Source organism: Mytilus californianus, unplaced genomic scaffold, assembly GCF_021869535.1.
Source record: "Mytilus californianus isolate M0D057914Y unplaced genomic scaffold, xbMytCali1.0.p SCAF_14, whole genome shotgun sequence".
Lineage (NCBI taxonomy): Eukaryota > Metazoa > Mollusca > Bivalvia > Mytilida > Mytilidae > Mytilus > Mytilus californianus.
In genome coordinates, this window is record NW_026262626.1 from 25,898,005 (window position 1) to 25,916,941 (window position 18,937).

Below are 18,937 nucleotides of genomic sequence, written 5' to 3' on the forward strand. Positions count from 1 at the left end.
TCCAAATATTTTCTAACCATTCTATCGTTCAACTGTTCATTGCAAAACTTGATTATTTTTGCGGATCCCCATTTTGGATTTTCTGCTTTTAATTTGCAAATGGACACTACCTTTGCATAGTCCCTCCAAAACGCTTCTGGATTAGGGTCCTTTGAAACTGGTTTCTTCTTTTCCTTTGCTAATACAAAACCTTCATCTGGAATGGTGTTCATGGGTTCCGCCATCTTCAAATTCGGCGGCGGCGACGACGTCATATGGCGTTATTTGATTGTGACGTTATATGTAACTCTTTTTCCCGGAAAAATAGGCAATTTCAAAATCTGCCATAGATTTGGAGAAAACAAAAACTGCCATAGATTTGAGACGGCATTACGTCATATTTACCATAGATTAGGAATCCGCCATAGATTTGGAACCCGCCATAGATTTGAGTCCTACATATATACAGCACAAACAACATTTTCCAAAAGACCAAAAAAGTGAAAAAGTATATTTTAACAAAACGCATTTGACTAACAGGTCGAACAACATTGTTAGTCAAATGCGTTTTGTTAAAATATACTTTTTCACTTTTTTGGTCTTTTGGAAAAAGTTGTTTGTGCTGTATTTTTGACCACTTCTAACAAGAAATTTGTTTTGCATGCACACATATAAAAATTGCGGTTTTTATCCAACGCAATCATAGGTTTGAACGTTCTTTTCAATTTAGACTTGTATATATATAAAATGTAATATGTTTAGAAAATTCCTACTTATAATATTTTATTGTTTTGATTTCAGAGGACTTTATATTACAATAAATGACAAAGGACATGTGTACGATGTAATTTGTAACTGGCCTATAGATGATGTGAAGGTTTGTATAAAATTGTATAAAATTTAAAATGGACTTAAAAAAAGTGAAATATTGATAGTTTTTTTTTTGTAAAGTGAAGTAATAGTTTCCAAAAAAACGGAAAAAATTAAATCAAAAATGGGGTCAATCACTCTTAAAATTTCTTGAAATTAAATGATCACATATTATGGTGGATTGCATTTGAAAAAATGTCTTTCAAACAAAAACCTTGGAAAACCAAAATATTATACAAGCAATATTTGTATTCAGTCAAATTTGTTTAAGCAGGCTGTAGAACATCACCATCTAAATAGGACACCACAAAAATAACCATTTGATATACTGTAAAATGCAACCCTTTATAAAGGACAACTTCTCCTAAATACTGCAGAGAAATAATGCTACACAATGTATCAGAAATTAAATGAGTTTTTATTATTTGTCAAACCCATTCCTCACCATTTTTTGCTATAATAAAAGATTGCAAAAATTTCTGCATTTACAGTAGTAAAAAAATAATTTTAGTGAGTAAAAAATCATTCAAATGATCTGTGTTTTCTTCCAATACAGGCAATAGTAGTAACAGATGGAGAGAGAATTTTGGGTTTAGGAGATCTGGGTTGCTATGGTATGGGTATACCTGTCGGTAAGCTATCACTCTACACAGCCTTAGCTGGAATACAACCACATCAATGTCTGCCGATATTACTAGACGTAGGAACTAACAATGAGGTAAGACAAATTTTCATAAAGGAATAGTTTGTCCTGGTAAAGTACAAAATTAGAAAATACTAGTGAAAGGTGCAGCCAGACCTGCCAAATTTCCCACTTTATGGGGGATATCCCACATGAGAGGTGTTGATCTGGCCCATATAAAACTCAATTATTTAGACTAAATGCTTTAGTAAAGGCATTCAGAGGAGTAAAAATGCATGTAAACACATGTATACTCATTCAAAACCATAGATGTTCTAATCAAGTACATTAACAACATGTATAGATATGCATTAGGTCCTCTTGTGCTTAAAATTCCCCATGAAAATTCTAAAAAGTTGGCAGGTATGTGCAGCATATATGAAAATAAAGCAATATGGTATTTGTATGATTGGTAATGAGAGAACTTTCCACCAGAGGCCAAAGGATGAGGATGTAAACAACAATAGGGTACTGTATAGCCTTTAATAATGAGCAAAACCCATACCATATAGTAAGCTATAAAAGACACCAGCACGATAAAATGAAAAACAATTCAAACTTGAAAACCAACAGCCTGATTTATGATTTATGAAAAATTTTCAAAAAACAAATAGAAAAGACAGAAATCAACAACGACCCCCGACTTACAGGCTCCATTACAAGTAACATATACACATTTTGAAATTCATTTCTTGTCAGTGTATATCAATTATGGAAACCTGAATGTATGAAATGTTGAAGAAAGTCCCAGAATAAAGAAAAATGGATGCTAAAACCACCTTTGTATTGATAGGATAACAAAATATTTTCTTTTTATAAAACTCTTGACCTACAGAAAAATACAGTTTCAAATTATAGCTCAAACAGGTAACTGTGAAAGGGGAGATAACTCAAATCTCTATCATAATACATTTTGTGATAAAATACTGATAAAAAACTAAGTATTTTTGCCTTTTTTGTTTCTTAGTTTAGGGACAAAATATTTTAGTTTTGTCAGGAATTTCAGTTTTATATATAGACTATGTATCAATATATCAATATATGTCTTTTGATATTGAATGTTATTTCAGATTGAAACACATAATTGATATTTGATTGATTGATTGATTGGTGTTTAACTGATATTTGATAAAGAATTAAAATATATATATATGACAATTGACTGTTTTAGAGTTTTTTTCTTTGGAATGATTTTTAGTAAATTATTGATAGACTTGAGTAGTGTGATATGCAAAATTATCACAAAAAAAGATCAAAGCAAAATTTGAATTGACTGAATTTTAGAAAATATCAATAAGTATGTTTTATATGATTATTTTCTGTTTTTGTTAAAGAGTCTTCTGAAAGATCCTCTCTACACAGGCCTAAGAATGAGGAGGGATAATGGTCCAAAATATGATGAATTTATTGATGAGTTCATGGACGCAGTTGTTAAAAGGTATAGGCTGTTTTGAAATTAGTATTATTTTAAGCTTTCACAATTGATTAAGTTATTTTTCATAACATATGTATTAACATGTTCCCAGTATGAAGTAATGATGAAGCTATTTTTGAATACTTTCAGTGGTCATACGTCTTGATGACTTACATATAAGAGTTATAGTCTCAAAATGACTAATTTTAAGACATTCAAAAAAAGATCTTAATAACATTAGCTCTAAAACAAGCATTTTAAAAAGTGTACTGTTTATAATTTGCATAAAATTCATTTCAATGACTTCAATCTTAAAGGGCATTTGCTGTCAAATTCATGTTCACCGATTTGACTCAAATTCTTACATTCGACTTATAACATACTAAAACGCATATCCAAATTTTAAAAAGTCTAAAATAAACAATTCATGATGCATAGACTCGATAGTATGTATCAGCATTTCGTGTGTATTTTAGTCTAGACGCCATCTAAATAATCATCAAGGTGACCTCCGAAGACTGCAGATGGTCATATAACCCGATATAAACATAAACATAGATATAAATAGATGGCGAACTCGTACAATTGGATATTTCTAGGTCTGTCTGATTTCATATTATAGATTAAAAAAATGTGTTAATAATCGTTTTTACCTGTATAAGAATGAGTTTTTCTAGATCGAATCAGTCAACCAAATGGTTTTCCCTTGTTTCACTTCCAATGTTTACATTCTTTTCCATTTAATAACTGAACACCCCTAGTTCATGCGTAACCCATCTCTAGCTATAGGGATCAATTAAAGTTCACATGAATACTGTTTCAATGAGATCGAATTATTCACTTGCAAGTAAATAATTCATTAGTGATGTTTCTTTGCTTATTTTGACAAAATTGAACCAAACTGGTTGTTAAAAGCGAATTATTATTTCACTATTTCACTTTCATTAATGATTGAAAAAAAACAAAAATCATATTTTTTTTATATATCGTAGCTAATGCCCCTTTATGATGATTATAAGACAGATGTATTTTTTTTTTTTACAATTTCTGATTCTTTTTTACAAGTTTGACCTTTGTTACTTGTTTAAAGAATTTGTATAATTTATTTTTCAGATTTGGAAGAGATGTTTTGGTTCAATTTGAAGATTTTGGCAATCATAATGCTTTTAGGTTCCTTGAAAAATACAGGCATGACTTTTGTACATTCAATGATGATATTCAAGGTAAGTCAAATTACTATCAATCTGGCTAATGCTACTACATTTGCAACAATTCCCAAATAAAAGCATTATCTAATATGAATGACCATACTACTAAATATGCAACATTTTTCATTTTTATCTTCCTAGGAGTTGGATTATCCTGGGAACACTATATCTAATGGGAAATGAAGCTGATAGGCTTTTCAGTAAAGAATTGATAAAATCTCAAACTTTACAAGACTTCGCGAGATTTATGGATTTTGGAAGCGTCTGATTGAACTGCTCAATAAATTTTTCGCATAATTCCAAACGTTCAACAAATACAATGAATTGATAAGTTTTATCGTAAAGTAGATATATTTTGTCATATAAAATGACCGATATAAGTGGGATTTATTTGATGTGGAGTGTTTCATAATCAGTGTTCTCCCCAGGCCGATATGACGCTGCGGTGCCGCAGCGCCTTCATAATATTTTTGTAGATCCCGCAGCGTCTTAATTGGCTGCTGTCCCTTAATACTTGATCCTGCAGCGTGTTAATTTTCACATTTTCATTATAAATGTTGGTTAAAATTGTCAAGTTACTGATCACCGCTGATGGGTCGGTCAGTGTTACGCAATAACTGATAATTAGTTTTACCTGAGCCACGCTTATCTCAGCCTTATCGGACTATGTTATCAGGTAATAGCGTAAATGATCATCAAGAAGATAGATATTTTTTGAAGAAAATTAAAAAATTTTAAAACTTTAGTGCAGAAATTGAAGAAATAAATCGCAAATACATTGTATTTACGCATCGTGCGTGTGATCACTTGACCATTTATATAACGATTTTTTTCATTGGTCGAGAAGAAGAATCTATTTAAACACGACCAATGAACATGTTGAATACACATGATAAATTTGTATACACATTGCTAAAGATATTTACTATGAAAACTATGAATGAAAGTATTAGTAGTTGAAACAATTAAAATGAAGTTTGATTAAAGATAACGAGGAGTGATTTACTTTAATAGAAAGTGAAAAAATGTTGCTTGCAAGGTAAATTCGTCTGAAACTGTCATATTTTTAGAAATAAAATGATCATTGAACATCGATCGTGAATCCGTGCGTCGGGAAATATGTGACAATCAACACGGGTACAGAATCGCCGCAGCTTCTGTATAATGTCACTGGGTAAATAATTTCAATGGTTTTAACTTTAACGAATTTGTAAAGTTTCGTTTATATCTATCTGCCAAAGATAGGATTAAACAATAATATGCACCGAAGCGTAATGTGAAACTACGGAAACTGGTCAGCTGTTCATTTATAAAAAAAAATTGTTTTAAAAAGTTGTATACCAAATATATTAACCATATTCGATTTTATTAACTCTGAATGAACATGTTCTCTGCAAATAACAAAGGGGTGAATTATAAGCAAAAGGTAGATGATGGAAGTAGAAGTTTTTTTCACACCAATGACTTCTAATGAAAAGGGGAATACACCTCTGTCTACACTGTCTGTATAAGCAGATTTCATTGCTTTTCCTAATCCCAACCAAGCTCAAGTTTTAGCAATTGATAAAAGCAAGCACCATGTTTCTGGTTTCAATGACAAGTGGCTGACTGAGTTTTCATGGCTTAGAAATGTTAAAGGGGGTATAATCAAAAGTTATTGTGAGTGGGGGTTTAATTTTTAACCCTGAAGAGGATAAAGACAAAGTTGAGGAACAGACTGTCCAACAAAATAACACTATCTTGAAACAATATCCCTAGAAGGAGCAGAGAGTAGAGATGAATATTTATATTTTGACTTCTTTAATTGATTGAATATAAATAACTTTTGTGTTTAAAATCAATTTATTTCATATATATATTCTTGTAATTCATTAATACTCTGCATTATTAAACACATAACACAAAGCATTATAATTCATATTGCATGTCATGATTTATGACTTATTGCTTCAGATCACAAACGTTCACTCTAAAAAAAGAGTTACGCGCCCTTGAATTTTGCGCCTTAAAAAAATCCTGGGGAGAACACTGTTAATAGTTTGTGAAATTTGCGGTAACTGGGAATGCCATCGGCGCCATTTTTTTATTTCCCCATTTGTATTCTGTACCCTTCTGTGATAAAATGAATGTAGCTATGACAAATTTGAAATGACAGATTACAAGTTCGATACACTGGCATCACTTATTACTTAGTTTGAATGACATTTTATTGATATTATCAGAAATTATTAAGATAATAGCGAGTACGTAATTTACACATGTCCGTTTCCGTATCTTGTCATTTATTAACTATTACCAGACGATAAAATTGGCTATTATTAGGTAGTGTCAAGTCCCGTCAATATATATGTTCTGGATTATCTCAAAGAAAGCAGAGATTTTACTAACAAAGTGTCAAGTTTTAAGGATTTTGATTTTTTAACAATGGGACTGGTTTGAAACCTGAATTTTTATTTGTCAGGTTCTGCACTTTTAAGGAAACATTTGTCAGACTAATTTTTGTCAAACTAACAATCATAGAAGTTTGCTGCATTACATTTTAGTTCCTTCAAGAAATAAGATTCTTAATGATAGCTTCCAATATATGTGATGTTATCAGAGATTAGTCCTGAGAAATATTTCATAGAATAGAGAATAGAAATGGGGAATGTGTCAAAGAAACAACATTCCGACCAAATTTTTATTTTTTTATTTCTTGGATCACATAAAATGCTAAAAAGATATCCCTCATGTAAATGGTTTGAAGAAAGCAAAAATATGAATGTAAAGGGTAAACTTATTGTAACACTCAAATTTATCGCCAGTGGCAAAAAATTATCCATTTAACACAATCCGCAAAAATATCCAAGTTTACAGTACATATTAGAAATTTGATTGCAGATTTATTTCCCATTGAATTCAGATGATATTTGAATTTTTAGAATAAAATAATATATTTTATTTTACAGGAACAGCATCAGTAGCAGTGGCAGGTATCCTGGCATCCATCAAAATCACCAAGAAACCACTTAAAGATAATGTATTTGTATTCCAAGGGGCAGGGGAGGTAACTAGAATATTTTTATTCTTCTTTTATGTTGAACTAATTATAGTGGTGGTAAATTTGTAAATGAACATGTGTATGTCCATTAAAATTTATTATAAACCATTAGTAGCAATTATGAGCCTGGAAAGAAATACCATTTTTTGAAACTTAACCTCTGCTGATATCATGTGGTAAATACACAGAAAACATATTCAAAATTTATCACAATATATAAATAAGCTTATTATCAACTTTGACAGTGTCAATAATTATTTAATTGTCTTTCTTAAGCTCCTAGCCCCATATTTGAGTCTATTTATAATTAAGGTAGGGTAAAATGAAGTTTTCAGAATTTTTCTGTTTATTACAGCTCTTGAATGTCTTTAATATTAATTGTATTTGAAATTATTTCATAAAACTATAAAATTTCTTTTATTGCCTACACTACACAACACCACAAAATGCATTGAACATTTTAGTTTTCAATTTTTCTTGATCCCTGTATGTGAAGTGCATTCATGTATACCAGAGAAATCTTTGAAGCACAGATATATCTAATCACATTGAAAATTTGTTTTACAATGTATTTAATATGTAGTTTTTTGCCCCTCCCCCTACAATAGTCCAGGGGCATTATTTTTTCCTGTCTGTCCATCCATCCATCAGTTTCTTCATTTTCTAGCTGATTTCTTGTCCAGAAATGTATTTGTTATATGTTCATTTCAATATTTGATTCATCGTCTTTTTTTTTCAGGCATCTTTAGGAATAGCCCATTTATTACTGATGGCAATGAAAGCTAAAGGGATATCTGAGGAGGAGGGTTTGAAAAAAATATGGATGGTAGATTCTAAAGGCTTGATTGTAAAAGTAAGCAGTTTAAAGTTCTAGAATTGTTTGATAGACAACACCTTTAATTTCTTATCTTTGATGATAAGAATGAGGTTGACCTCTTAGTACCTGGTCTTTTTATATATATATGTAAAAAATGAAGTCATACCTGTAAAATAAATATAGGTTGATCTGAATAATTCAAGGAAAACTAATTCCTCTATTATTCAGCTTCATTTTTAGCTCACCTGACCTGAAAGGTCAAGTGAGCTTTTCTCATCACTTTGCGTCCTTCGTCCGTCGTCCGTCGTCCGTAAACTTTTACAAAAATCTTCTCCTCTGAAACTACTGGGCCAAATTTGACCAAACTTGGCCACAATCATCATTGGGGTATGTAGTTTAAAAAATGTGTCCGATGACCCCGCCAACCAACCAAGATGGCCGCCATGGCTAAAAATAGAACATAGGGGTAAAATGTAGATTTTGGCTTATATCTCTGAAACCAAAGCATTTAGAGCAAATCTGACATGGGGTAAAATTGTTTATCAGGTCAAGATCTATCTGCCCTGAAATTGTCAGACCAATCAGGCAACATGTTGTTGGGTTGCTGCCCCTGAATTGGTAATTTTAAGAAAATTTTGCAGCTTTTGGTTATTATCTTGAATATTATTATAGATAGAGATAAACTGTAAACAGCAATAATGTACAGAAAAGTTAGATCTACAAATAAGTCAACATGACCAAAATTGTCAATTGACCCCTTAAGGAGTTATTGCCCTTTATAGTAAATTTTTTACAATTTTCATAAATTTTGTAAATTTTTGTAAATTTTTACAAAATATTTTCCACTGTAACTACTGGGCCAAGTTCATTATAGATAGAGATAATAGTAAGGAGCAAGAATGTTCAGTAAAGTAAGATCTACAAACACATCACCATCACCAAAACACAATTTTGTCATGAATCCATCTGTGTCCATTGTTTAATATGCACATAGACCAAGGTGAGCGACACAGGCTCTTTAGAGCCTCTAGTTTGTAAAATAATTTAAACATTTTGAACACCTATATTTTTTGATAGTCAAATAATTTGATGTCAGTTTTCAATCTTTTTGAGGGTGTTATGCAAATAGTTATCAATTAATTATACCCTACAAAACAAAGTTCCGTAGGGTATAATGTTTTTGACCCATCTGTCTGTCTGTCCGTCAGTCAGTCCATCCGTCCGTTCATATTTCAGTCCTGTTCTTTTGAAACCACACAACAGAATTTCATGAAACTTTGTAGATAATAGGGACATAGTATGTAGATGTGTAAAGCAACAGGAAATTATGATTCAATAATTTCTTTAGGAGTTATGCCCCTTTGAACTTAGAATTTTTGCCTAAATATACTACTGCAACAGTTTGTCATTGCAACTCCTCTGAAACCACACAACAGAATTTCATGAAACTTTGTAGATAATAGGCACATAGTATGTAGATGTGTATAGCAACAGGAAATAATGATTCAATAATTTTTCTAGGAGTTATGCCTTTTTGAACTAAGAATTTTTGCCTAAATATACTACTGTTTGTCAGTGCAACTCCTCTGAAACCACACAACATAATTTTATGAAACTTTGTAGATAATAAGGATATCATATGTAGATGTGCATATCCACAAGAAATTTTTATCAGTTGACTTTTGAAGGAGTTATGAGTTTTTGAACTTAGGATTTTGTTTGCCCAGTGACAATGTGGGGGATGTGGGGTATGTGAGTATGCTCACAAATGTTCTTTAATTAATCAATATTTTTAGTAATACTAAAAAAAACAAAAATTTGTTATTCCTCCAAAAAGTTTTATTTCATGATTCCATATCACTTTGAATGGACTTTTCCCAATGGCAGAAAAGTGGTCCTTCAAAAGGTGAACTTGAAGCTTGAACAAATTATATTTTCACCAGTTGATAATATTTGGCAAAATTATTGGAACATTTATCATTGGAACTACTGTATACAAACACCAAATCATAATACTCTATTTAAAAATAATGTTGATGTTATCTCCCTTTAACAATGAAAATATCTTATATAATATGCCTTAATCAATTTATTCAACAAATTGTGATAAGTTTATTTAATAAGAACACAACTAAGCTTCATTGATATCATTGCCCAATGTTAAATAAACTGAAACATTTGAAGAATTGAGATTGTTAAAAGGTTTTTATCAAAGGAGTAATCTTCATATTAAAATAAGATTCCTATAATAATTTCTTGCAATCATAAGTTGACATTTAAGTGGTTCCACCTGATGTGAAATGTGGTCATCTTGTGAAATGTGATTGTTCACATCTTTGTTTTTTGGTCTCTAGTTGTAGTTGTCTCATTGGCAACAATACTGCAACATCTTTGTTTATATATATGTATCTGTTTTTGTGGATTAAGAGAAAAAAAATGTTTGTTTTTTGTTTTAGTTATTTTGCCAAATTTTGCTTACAAGCCTATGAAAATAATAATACATCTACAGTACTTTTAAGTTTTTTACAATACAATTACAGGGTCGACCTGCAGGTGGTGTAACTGGACATAAAGAATTATTTGCCCGAGACTTTAAACCTGTCAGTACATTAACAGAAGTAATTAAAACAGTAAAACCTACAGCAATTATAGGTAAGTCATTAAAACAGTAAAACCTACAGCTATTATAGGTAAGTCATTAAAACAGTAAAACCTACAGCAATTATAGGTAAGTCATTAAAACAGTCAAACCTACAGCAATTATAGGTAAGTCATTAAAACAGTCAAACCTACAGCTATTATAGGTAAGTCATTAAAACAGTCAAACCTACAGCTATTATAGGTAAGTCATTAAAACAGTAAAACCTACAGCTATTATAGGTAAGTCATTATAATCTGTCTGCTTGCAATAGAATTGATCAGATTAACATTCTCAAAAATTGAAAGATCTACTTTGGAATTTTAATAACATATCTAAAAAATTCGTAAGGGTTCCTCGGAACCCAGTGTCTCGCCTGCTTTTGCTGTTAGTCGCAGGCTCAACAAAAACGGGGAAAAAATTATTAAAAATTTTCCTCTAGATACTATCTTTTGATTGTAAGAAGTTCTGTTCAAGTTTGGTAAAAATCCAAGAAGGTTTTTATGAATCTAATAAATGTTTTAAAAACTTTAACTGCAGACTGTACGTAATATTAACTGGAATAAAACTAAGTCCATTTATAAGTAATATATACGGAAAACAGGATTTTTTTTCGAATTATCCTAAAATAACCCAGTGCATAATTGTCCATGTTTACAGTAGTCAAACAAAATAATTTCAAACATTGATTTCATAATCTACTGTATTCCTACGATAATCTTTACAGGGGCTGCAGCAGTTACAGGTGCATTCACAGAAGAAATATTAAAATATATGGGAGAGGTCAATGACAAACCTATCATCTTTGCCCTCAGTAATCCTACCAGTAAAGCTGAATGTACTGCAGAACAGGCTTATACCGCTACGCAAGTGAGTAGTTATTGATTTAGAGGGTAGGAATGGGGTACCTCACATGACTAATGACAGTAATTTATTTTGTCAAAATGATCTTAACCATAATTTTTTTTACTCCATTTGATGCTGATGGTAAATCACAAATTTGATTTAAAGAATGACAATAAAATTTTGGGCTCATTTGGAGGCAATAATTTCAAAAAATGGCAAGTGTATGTACTGTAAGTTCAGAAATTATTGTGTGCATTTATTATTGAGATTTTTTGAAGAATGGACAGAAATGCGACATTAATTTTTGCGATTTCTGGAAAATCTTAATACAGATATATGTATCATATATCAGAATGCGAGTTCTTATTATTGCGATACCTACCCAGTCGCATTATTCACATTAATAAAAACCTCGCAATAATTTCTGAATTTACAGTATATACCCCGGTATGCTGAATGCTTTGTACTTATAGTGACCTTTGCAAACTAGAATATATTTTGAATATATTTGCAACTGTGTTATTATATTAAGTCACATGACTAAATACTGTACATCAACATGATTTGCAAGTGAGTTGAATTTGCAAATATATGTTATTTTTAGTTTTTTTTACCAAAATAAATACAAGAAAAGTTGAAATTTGTCCAAAAAAAATCACCACAAAGTTGCCTAGAAAGGACGAAACTTAAAATAAAGTATTTTTGGAATTAAATTAATTTACAGAATATACATTTAAGAATATTTTATTAAAATAAGATGATGTCAAAAATCATCACATGAAATGGGTAATTATTTTTTTTAGCTATAGGCAAATATAAGCTGCACACCAGTATATTGGACCCATTTGGTCTATTGAAGTTTTTAGATCTATAATGAATAATATTCTTGGATCCTGATTTCACTGTGGATCATCCTAATTTTGAACTTCAGAGAACCCTAAAAAGAATATTCTTGGATCTTCCTTTCACTTTGGATTATCCATATTTTGGAAAACTTAGAAATTAAAGAATATTCTTAAATCTTCCTTTCAGTTTAGATTATCGATATTTTGGAAAACTTAGAAATTTAAAAGATAATATTCTATGATCTTCATTTCACTTAAGATTATCCAAATTTTGCGGAATTCTTTCAACTTTGACTTGAACTTGGGATGCTAAGCTGTATTATTTAGTTGCTGTATTTAGTGTTTATTTTATTTGGTCATTTGCTTATTTGTTGGTTGTTTTTTTTTATGCCCCAGCCGCAAGGCGAAGGGGTCATTAAGTGTTACCCTTGACGATCCATCCTTCCGTCTTTTCTTCTGTCCCATTTTCATTTGAAAAACAAGCTTGAGGGGGGGGCATTTGTGTCCTCAGACACATTCTTCTTTTATTTTTTACAGGTTTTTATCGATTCATAAAACATAAATTGACAGCAGTAATCTCTGACAAGATTCCTGACTTCCAAAGAGTACATTAATACATGGCATGGTTCAACTAATTGATTGTTATATTTCAGGGAAGATGTGTTTTTGCCAGTGGAAGTCCATTCAACGCTGTAACAATGAATGGTAAAACTCATGTTCCAGGGCAAGGAAATAATGCTTATATATTCCCTGGATTGGCATTAGCTATCATTCTTAGTGACATCAGAAAAGTTACAGAGGAAATATTTCTAAAGTCAGCAGAGGTGAGCATTGCCATTTTTATGATGCATTGTGTTATATTTTTTGGTTTGCAGCCACCAAAATCATCATGGTACTGTCTAGTGAAAAAATCTGTAGCTTGACTTCATTAATAGATAATATATGTAAAGGATTTATGCAGAGATTGATATAGGGGATCATGGAGTTTTTAATCATAATATAGATATTCTAATACGATTCTTGTAAAATTTTATGGTTAAAATAATTTTTGCTCGAAAATGTTTACAGTAATGTATCCTAATGATCTTTTAGACCTAAAACAATTTACCACTTGAAACTAGATGCTATATTTGCTAGAACCTGGAAAATTTTGCCATTAATGTGTATGACATTTGTCAATCTCTCTTCTAAATTGTTTTATACAAATAATTACATTTTAGCATATATAAAGACTGCCTTTATCATTCACAAACTTGTAAAACAAGTGCAATACAGCTGCTTTTATCGTAATTGAATTCAACTTTTGCAATGAAAATAACTCCAGTAGAGCTATGATCTACATATATACAATATCTTTGATTCTTTACTTCCCAGTTGGTAAGAATGTTATTTGATTTTAACCCATCAAGGTATGCTAAACACATTTGCCAATTTTTAATTTGATTGATTGTGTTGGTGTTTAATGCCACTTTCAGCACTTTGGCTATTTCATAGTGGTCAATTTTTATTGGTGGAGTAAGCCAGGGTACCTGGAGCCAGTGATAACTAGATGAACAACTTTGACCACTTAGCCACTGATGACCACTGACAAACACATTTTCCAGGTGTTTGGTAAAGACATGTGACCCGGTAGTGAATTGACTGTCAAAGGGCTTCTTTGAAATGAGATATTTCTCACCAGCCTTCTTGATTAGACAACGTTCCTGACACTTTGTCAGGTATTCTTGAACATGTTTTAACCCAAATAAATGTTAAACATGTGAAAAAAAAAGAAAACAAAAATAGTAGATTGCAGTTCTCGAAAATTAGCACGGTCTTTGATTGTTTCAGATTTCTTAATCCTGCTTCTTTCAGTTTTTCAGATTTTTATGGCCCCACAACAAAGTTTTACCCTTATCCGTCATTCCGTCATTCCCCAACAAACAGTTATACTGTCTTTTTTTCTAAACGCTTTCATATATTGAGCTGAATTTTAGAATGTGAGTCTTCTATGATGAGTTACAGATTGAGTTTATGTTTGGTTCTGCTCCACTGATTTTTGCCATAATTACGGGCTTTGGACTTTGAAAATTTTGTGAAAATAACAGTTATACAGACCTTTGTTCTAAATGCCTTCACATATTGAGGGCTATTCCATTAACATGTATGTGGGAGGGTAGGAAGGGACTTTAAAAATATCCCTACAACCAAGAACCATTTTTTAGATTATTTTGCATAATGGTAATAGACGCATACTGAAAAAAGACCCATGACCCACATTCAATAATTAAACTTCACTTCCTACCCTCCCACATACATTTTAATGGAATAGCCCTGAGCTGATTTTTAGTATGTGAGTCTACTATGATGAGTTACAGATCGAGTTTACAATTGGTTCCGCTCCATTGATTTTTGCTGAAATAACAGACTTTGGACTTTGAAAATTTTGTTAAGATAACAGTTATACAGACTTTTTTCTAACACCTTCACATATTGAGCTGATATTTAGTATATTAGTGTACTATGATGAGTTTACGTTTGGTTCTGCTCCATTGATTTTTGCTAAAACTACAGGCTTTGGACTTTCAATATTTCATGAAAATAGCAGTTATACAGACTCTTTTTCTAAACATTTTCACATATTGAGCTGATTTTTAGTATGTAAGTCTACTATTATGAGTTATAGATCGAGTCTACGTTTGGTTCTGCTCCATTGATTTTTGCTGAAATTACAGGCTTTAAACTTGGAAAATTTTATGAAAATAACAGTTATACGGACTTTCATTCCCCACGCCTAAAAGGTGAGTAATGGCTATAAACTCAAGAATGTCTTCTAAGTTTTGTATGCTTTAGTTGGAGTCATTGCTAATGCAGAGACTTGACGACGTTGCGGGCCTATTGTTACATAAAAATGGTGCTAAAATGTTAACCAGATAAAAGAGTATAAAATAGACTGAACTGAAACTTAAATAATTCACAACAGCCATTTTTAGTTCAAAACAATGGCCATTCGTGTCGTTCTGACACATCTAGTTTATTTCTATGTACCAACTAGTTTCCACTTTTTAGTTCAAAATAACATATTGTGTATTACAGATGTTGTCAGAAATGGTTAAAGAAGAAGAACTTGCTCAAGGAAGAGTGTATCCTCCATTATCTAAGATTAGAGAAGTTTCTACAAAGCTAGCAGTAGGACTGACACAGTATGCTTACAAAAATGGTCTGGCCCTGAAGTACCCAGAACCTGAAGATATTGATAAATCCATTAGGGCATACCAATACAGTACAGATTATGAAAGCTTCATTCCACAGATGTATGACTGGCCGGCAGTGAAAGGCAGCAATTTATAATGCTGGGTTAAGTCTAGTAGTGTTGAGTTGCCATATTTTGATTATAATTACTACTTCAGAAGCCAGAATAATAGTACTATCTAATAAGTGCTTTAAAAGTAAAAAACCTATTGATATATTTATATAAAACTACTAAAATGAAAAATAATACTAACCTATTTGTTAAAATTGGATGCTGAGAAAATAAATATATTTTACAGCATTTTGTTTTTTCAACATATATGCGCAAGAGATATACTGAAGTTTGTATGTACCAACTTTAATGTTAGAAGATAAGCTTTTAGTGAGGTCAAGAAAAAAATATTTGTAACTGATTCATAGTTGAACTGAATTGCAAAGTCTACCAATAATAACTTTCATGTAGTAGTATTTGTGCCAGTAATGATATGTATTTATTTTGTAATATATTGTAAACCAACTAATTTTTGCAAGCAATTTATTTTGTGAACTTTTTGAAAATAATATGTATGTGGTTCATCATGACTGTCAAACTTGGGTCTTGTCTTATATAATACACCAAAAATAGCTAAAAAAAAATGACAAGGATAAATTGTCGTACAATCAATAAGAAAGTTTACAAATACAAAAAATAATGTCTCTGAAAAAATTAGTTGGTTTATAGAAGTCACAAATGTTCTTGGTTATTGTAGTAATGTTCATGAAGATAATTCTGAAATAATTGACTCTTGATTGTATTGTTGAAGTTTTTACTCAAATTCAACAAATGTATTATATATGTTGTATGTTTTTTGTAAAATAAAAAAGTTCTCAGGTTTATTTTTATACAAATCTGCAATGCATTTATACATTTTGAAAAGTATCACAAAATTGCCAAATTTATATAAACATGACCAGAGAAATAATTCAAAAATACAAAGTTGAAAGACCACGTTGTCATAAGACTTCACAATCACAATTCCTTATCCTTTTATGGTTTTGTTGTATTGATGGGTTGCTATGTTAATGATTTACACCCTACAACTTCTTTTATTCCATCATGCATATATATAAGTTAATGATTTTTATCTCTTTTTTTCTTGCTTTTATAAGAGAAAAAAGTGTGCAGCAATTGTTAATCATTACCACATAATCTGCATTTGACAAATCATACACAAAATTTCTTAATTATATTCATGGTATTTCCTTTTTGAGACAAAATTTAATTGACAAAGTTCGTTATTTTAAATCATGATAAGATTACATAGATATTGTTAGGATCATCACTCAATCTCAAAAAGCAGTTATGTGCATATCATTGTATTTTTTCTGTGCTGTGTATCTTCTTCTTTATGGATTTGTTTATTGTTGCAATATAGCCTTTTTTTACTGAGGGGGCGTTAAGCAGCAACCAACCAATCATTCAATCTGTGTTGATTTTATTACATTCCTAATGTGTCATCCTTAATACTGCATTTATATAGTAGTATAAACCCTACCTTTGTTTGGACAGTATGAAACATTTTTAGTAAACTGTTAAGCCTTTGCCAAATATTATTTTTACCTTTCATCACTTTTTGATGTATTTATCAAGAAGAGACAATTGGTTCAGATATTCCTAATATATAATATTGTTTATGATATTCCATTGTATTTGATATTCTATATTTATACATATTCTGTGATCTCTCAGATTAGTAGTATTATCCTCTCATTCTTTGTTAGTAGCTATTATTAATTATTTCTTTGTTAATAAATTTAGTAGTTAAAGTAAATGCTTTTAGTTATTTCACCTTCTTTCCAGTCTCGCTATGTCTGGCTGAGTAGTCAGTAAAGATATTAAACTTTTGGCAAAGCATAAAAAAAAAAAAATGCATCAAAGAAATACGTTTAGTTGCTTCCATTTCAATCTGTTTGACAGAAATATTCCTTTAGATGTAGCCCTTGCAGGAAAATCTGATGCAGGCAAGATCTTTAGGATATTTTGATGCAGGGATTTGGTTGTAATGGTTTTTTGTCGAGTCTGCGACTTTTGTAGCAGAAAGCTCGACATAGGGATAGTGATCCGGCGGAGGCTGCGGCGTTAGCTAACTTCTTAAAAGCTTTGTATTTTAGAAGGTGGAAGACCTGGATGCTTCATACTTTGTATATAGATGCCTTATATTACGAAGTTTCCGTCTGTCACATGTCCATTGTCCATGACATCATTTTCATGGTTCAGTGACTACTTGAAAAAAAAGTTAAGATTTTTTGAAATGTTAATTTCTCTCTTATTATGAGTAATAGGATAACTATATTTGGCGTACCTTGCAAGGTCCTGATGCCCGTCAGACAGTTTTCACTTGGATCAGTGAACAAGGTTAAGTTTTGGTGGTCAAGTCCATATCTCAGATACTAGAAGCAATAGGTCTAGCATATTCGGTGTATGGAAGGACTGTAAGGTGTACATGTCCAACTGGCAGGTGTCATCTGACCTTGACCTCATTTTCATGGTTCAGTGGTTATAGTTAAGTTTTTGTGTTTTGGTCTGTTTTTCTTATACTGTATGCAATAGGTCTGCTATATTAGGTGTATGGAATGATTGTAAGGTGTACATGTCTAACTGGCAGGTGTCTTCTGACCTTGACCTCATTTTCATGGTTCAGTGGTCAATGTTCAATTTTTGAGTTTTGGTCTTTTTTTCTAATACTATATGCAATAGGTCAACTATATTTGGTGTATGGAAATATTTTATGATGTACATGTCAATCTGGCCGGTTTCATTTGACCTTGACCTCATTTTCACGGTTCATAGCTCATTGTTAAGTTTTTGTGTTTTGGTCTGTTTTTCTATTACTATAAGCAATAGGTCAACTATATTTGTTGTATGGAAGGATTGCAAGCTGTACATGTCTGCCTGGCATGGTTCATCTGACCTTGACCTCATTTTCATGGTTCATTAGTCAATGTTTAGTTTTCTTGGTTAAGTCTGTATCTTAGAAACTATAAGCAATAGGTCAACTATATTTAGTGTATTGAATGATTGTAAGGTGAACATGTATTTCTTGTTTGGTTTATATGACCTTGACCTCTATTTCTTGGATCATGTTAAGTTTCTGTGATAGTTGTAGTAAAGCTTTATATTTAGAACTATCAAGATAATATCAATGATTAGTAAAGAAGGCGAGACATTTCAGTGTATGCATTTTTGTCTAAATTACAGGACCCAAATTTTTTTTCCAGCAACATGGAACAACTTCAATAGTCTCATGACATGTTTTCCTATGGACTGTTAACTTGTGAAATAGCTCATTAAAAATCTGCCACAGCATGTTAGACTAGTACAAAGCAG

General features: G+C 31.3%; 1 protein-coding gene across 1 annotated transcript in view; it reads left to right on the forward strand.

The window, feature by feature from the left end:
• Positions 1–17,381, forward strand: part of LOC127724587 (NADP-dependent malic enzyme-like) — a 30,250-nt gene extending 12,869 nt beyond the window's left edge. The window contains exons 4-13 of the mRNA XM_052231605.1: positions 781–856; positions 1,406–1,567; positions 2,866–2,969; positions 4,059–4,168; positions 7,102–7,199; positions 7,933–8,046; positions 10,551–10,662; positions 11,376–11,518; positions 12,993–13,163; positions 15,415–17,381. Coding sequence (XP_052087565.1) covers positions 781–856; positions 1,406–1,567; positions 2,866–2,969; positions 4,059–4,168; positions 7,102–7,199; positions 7,933–8,046; positions 10,551–10,662; positions 11,376–11,518; positions 12,993–13,163; positions 15,415–15,669 — 1,345 coding nt within the window. The 3' untranslated portion in view covers positions 15,670–17,381. The remainder of the gene's footprint in view (positions 1–780; positions 857–1,405; positions 1,568–2,865; positions 2,970–4,058; positions 4,169–7,101; positions 7,200–7,932; positions 8,047–10,550; positions 10,663–11,375; positions 11,519–12,992; positions 13,164–15,414) is intronic.
• Positions 17,382–18,937: the final 1,556 nt, after the last annotated feature.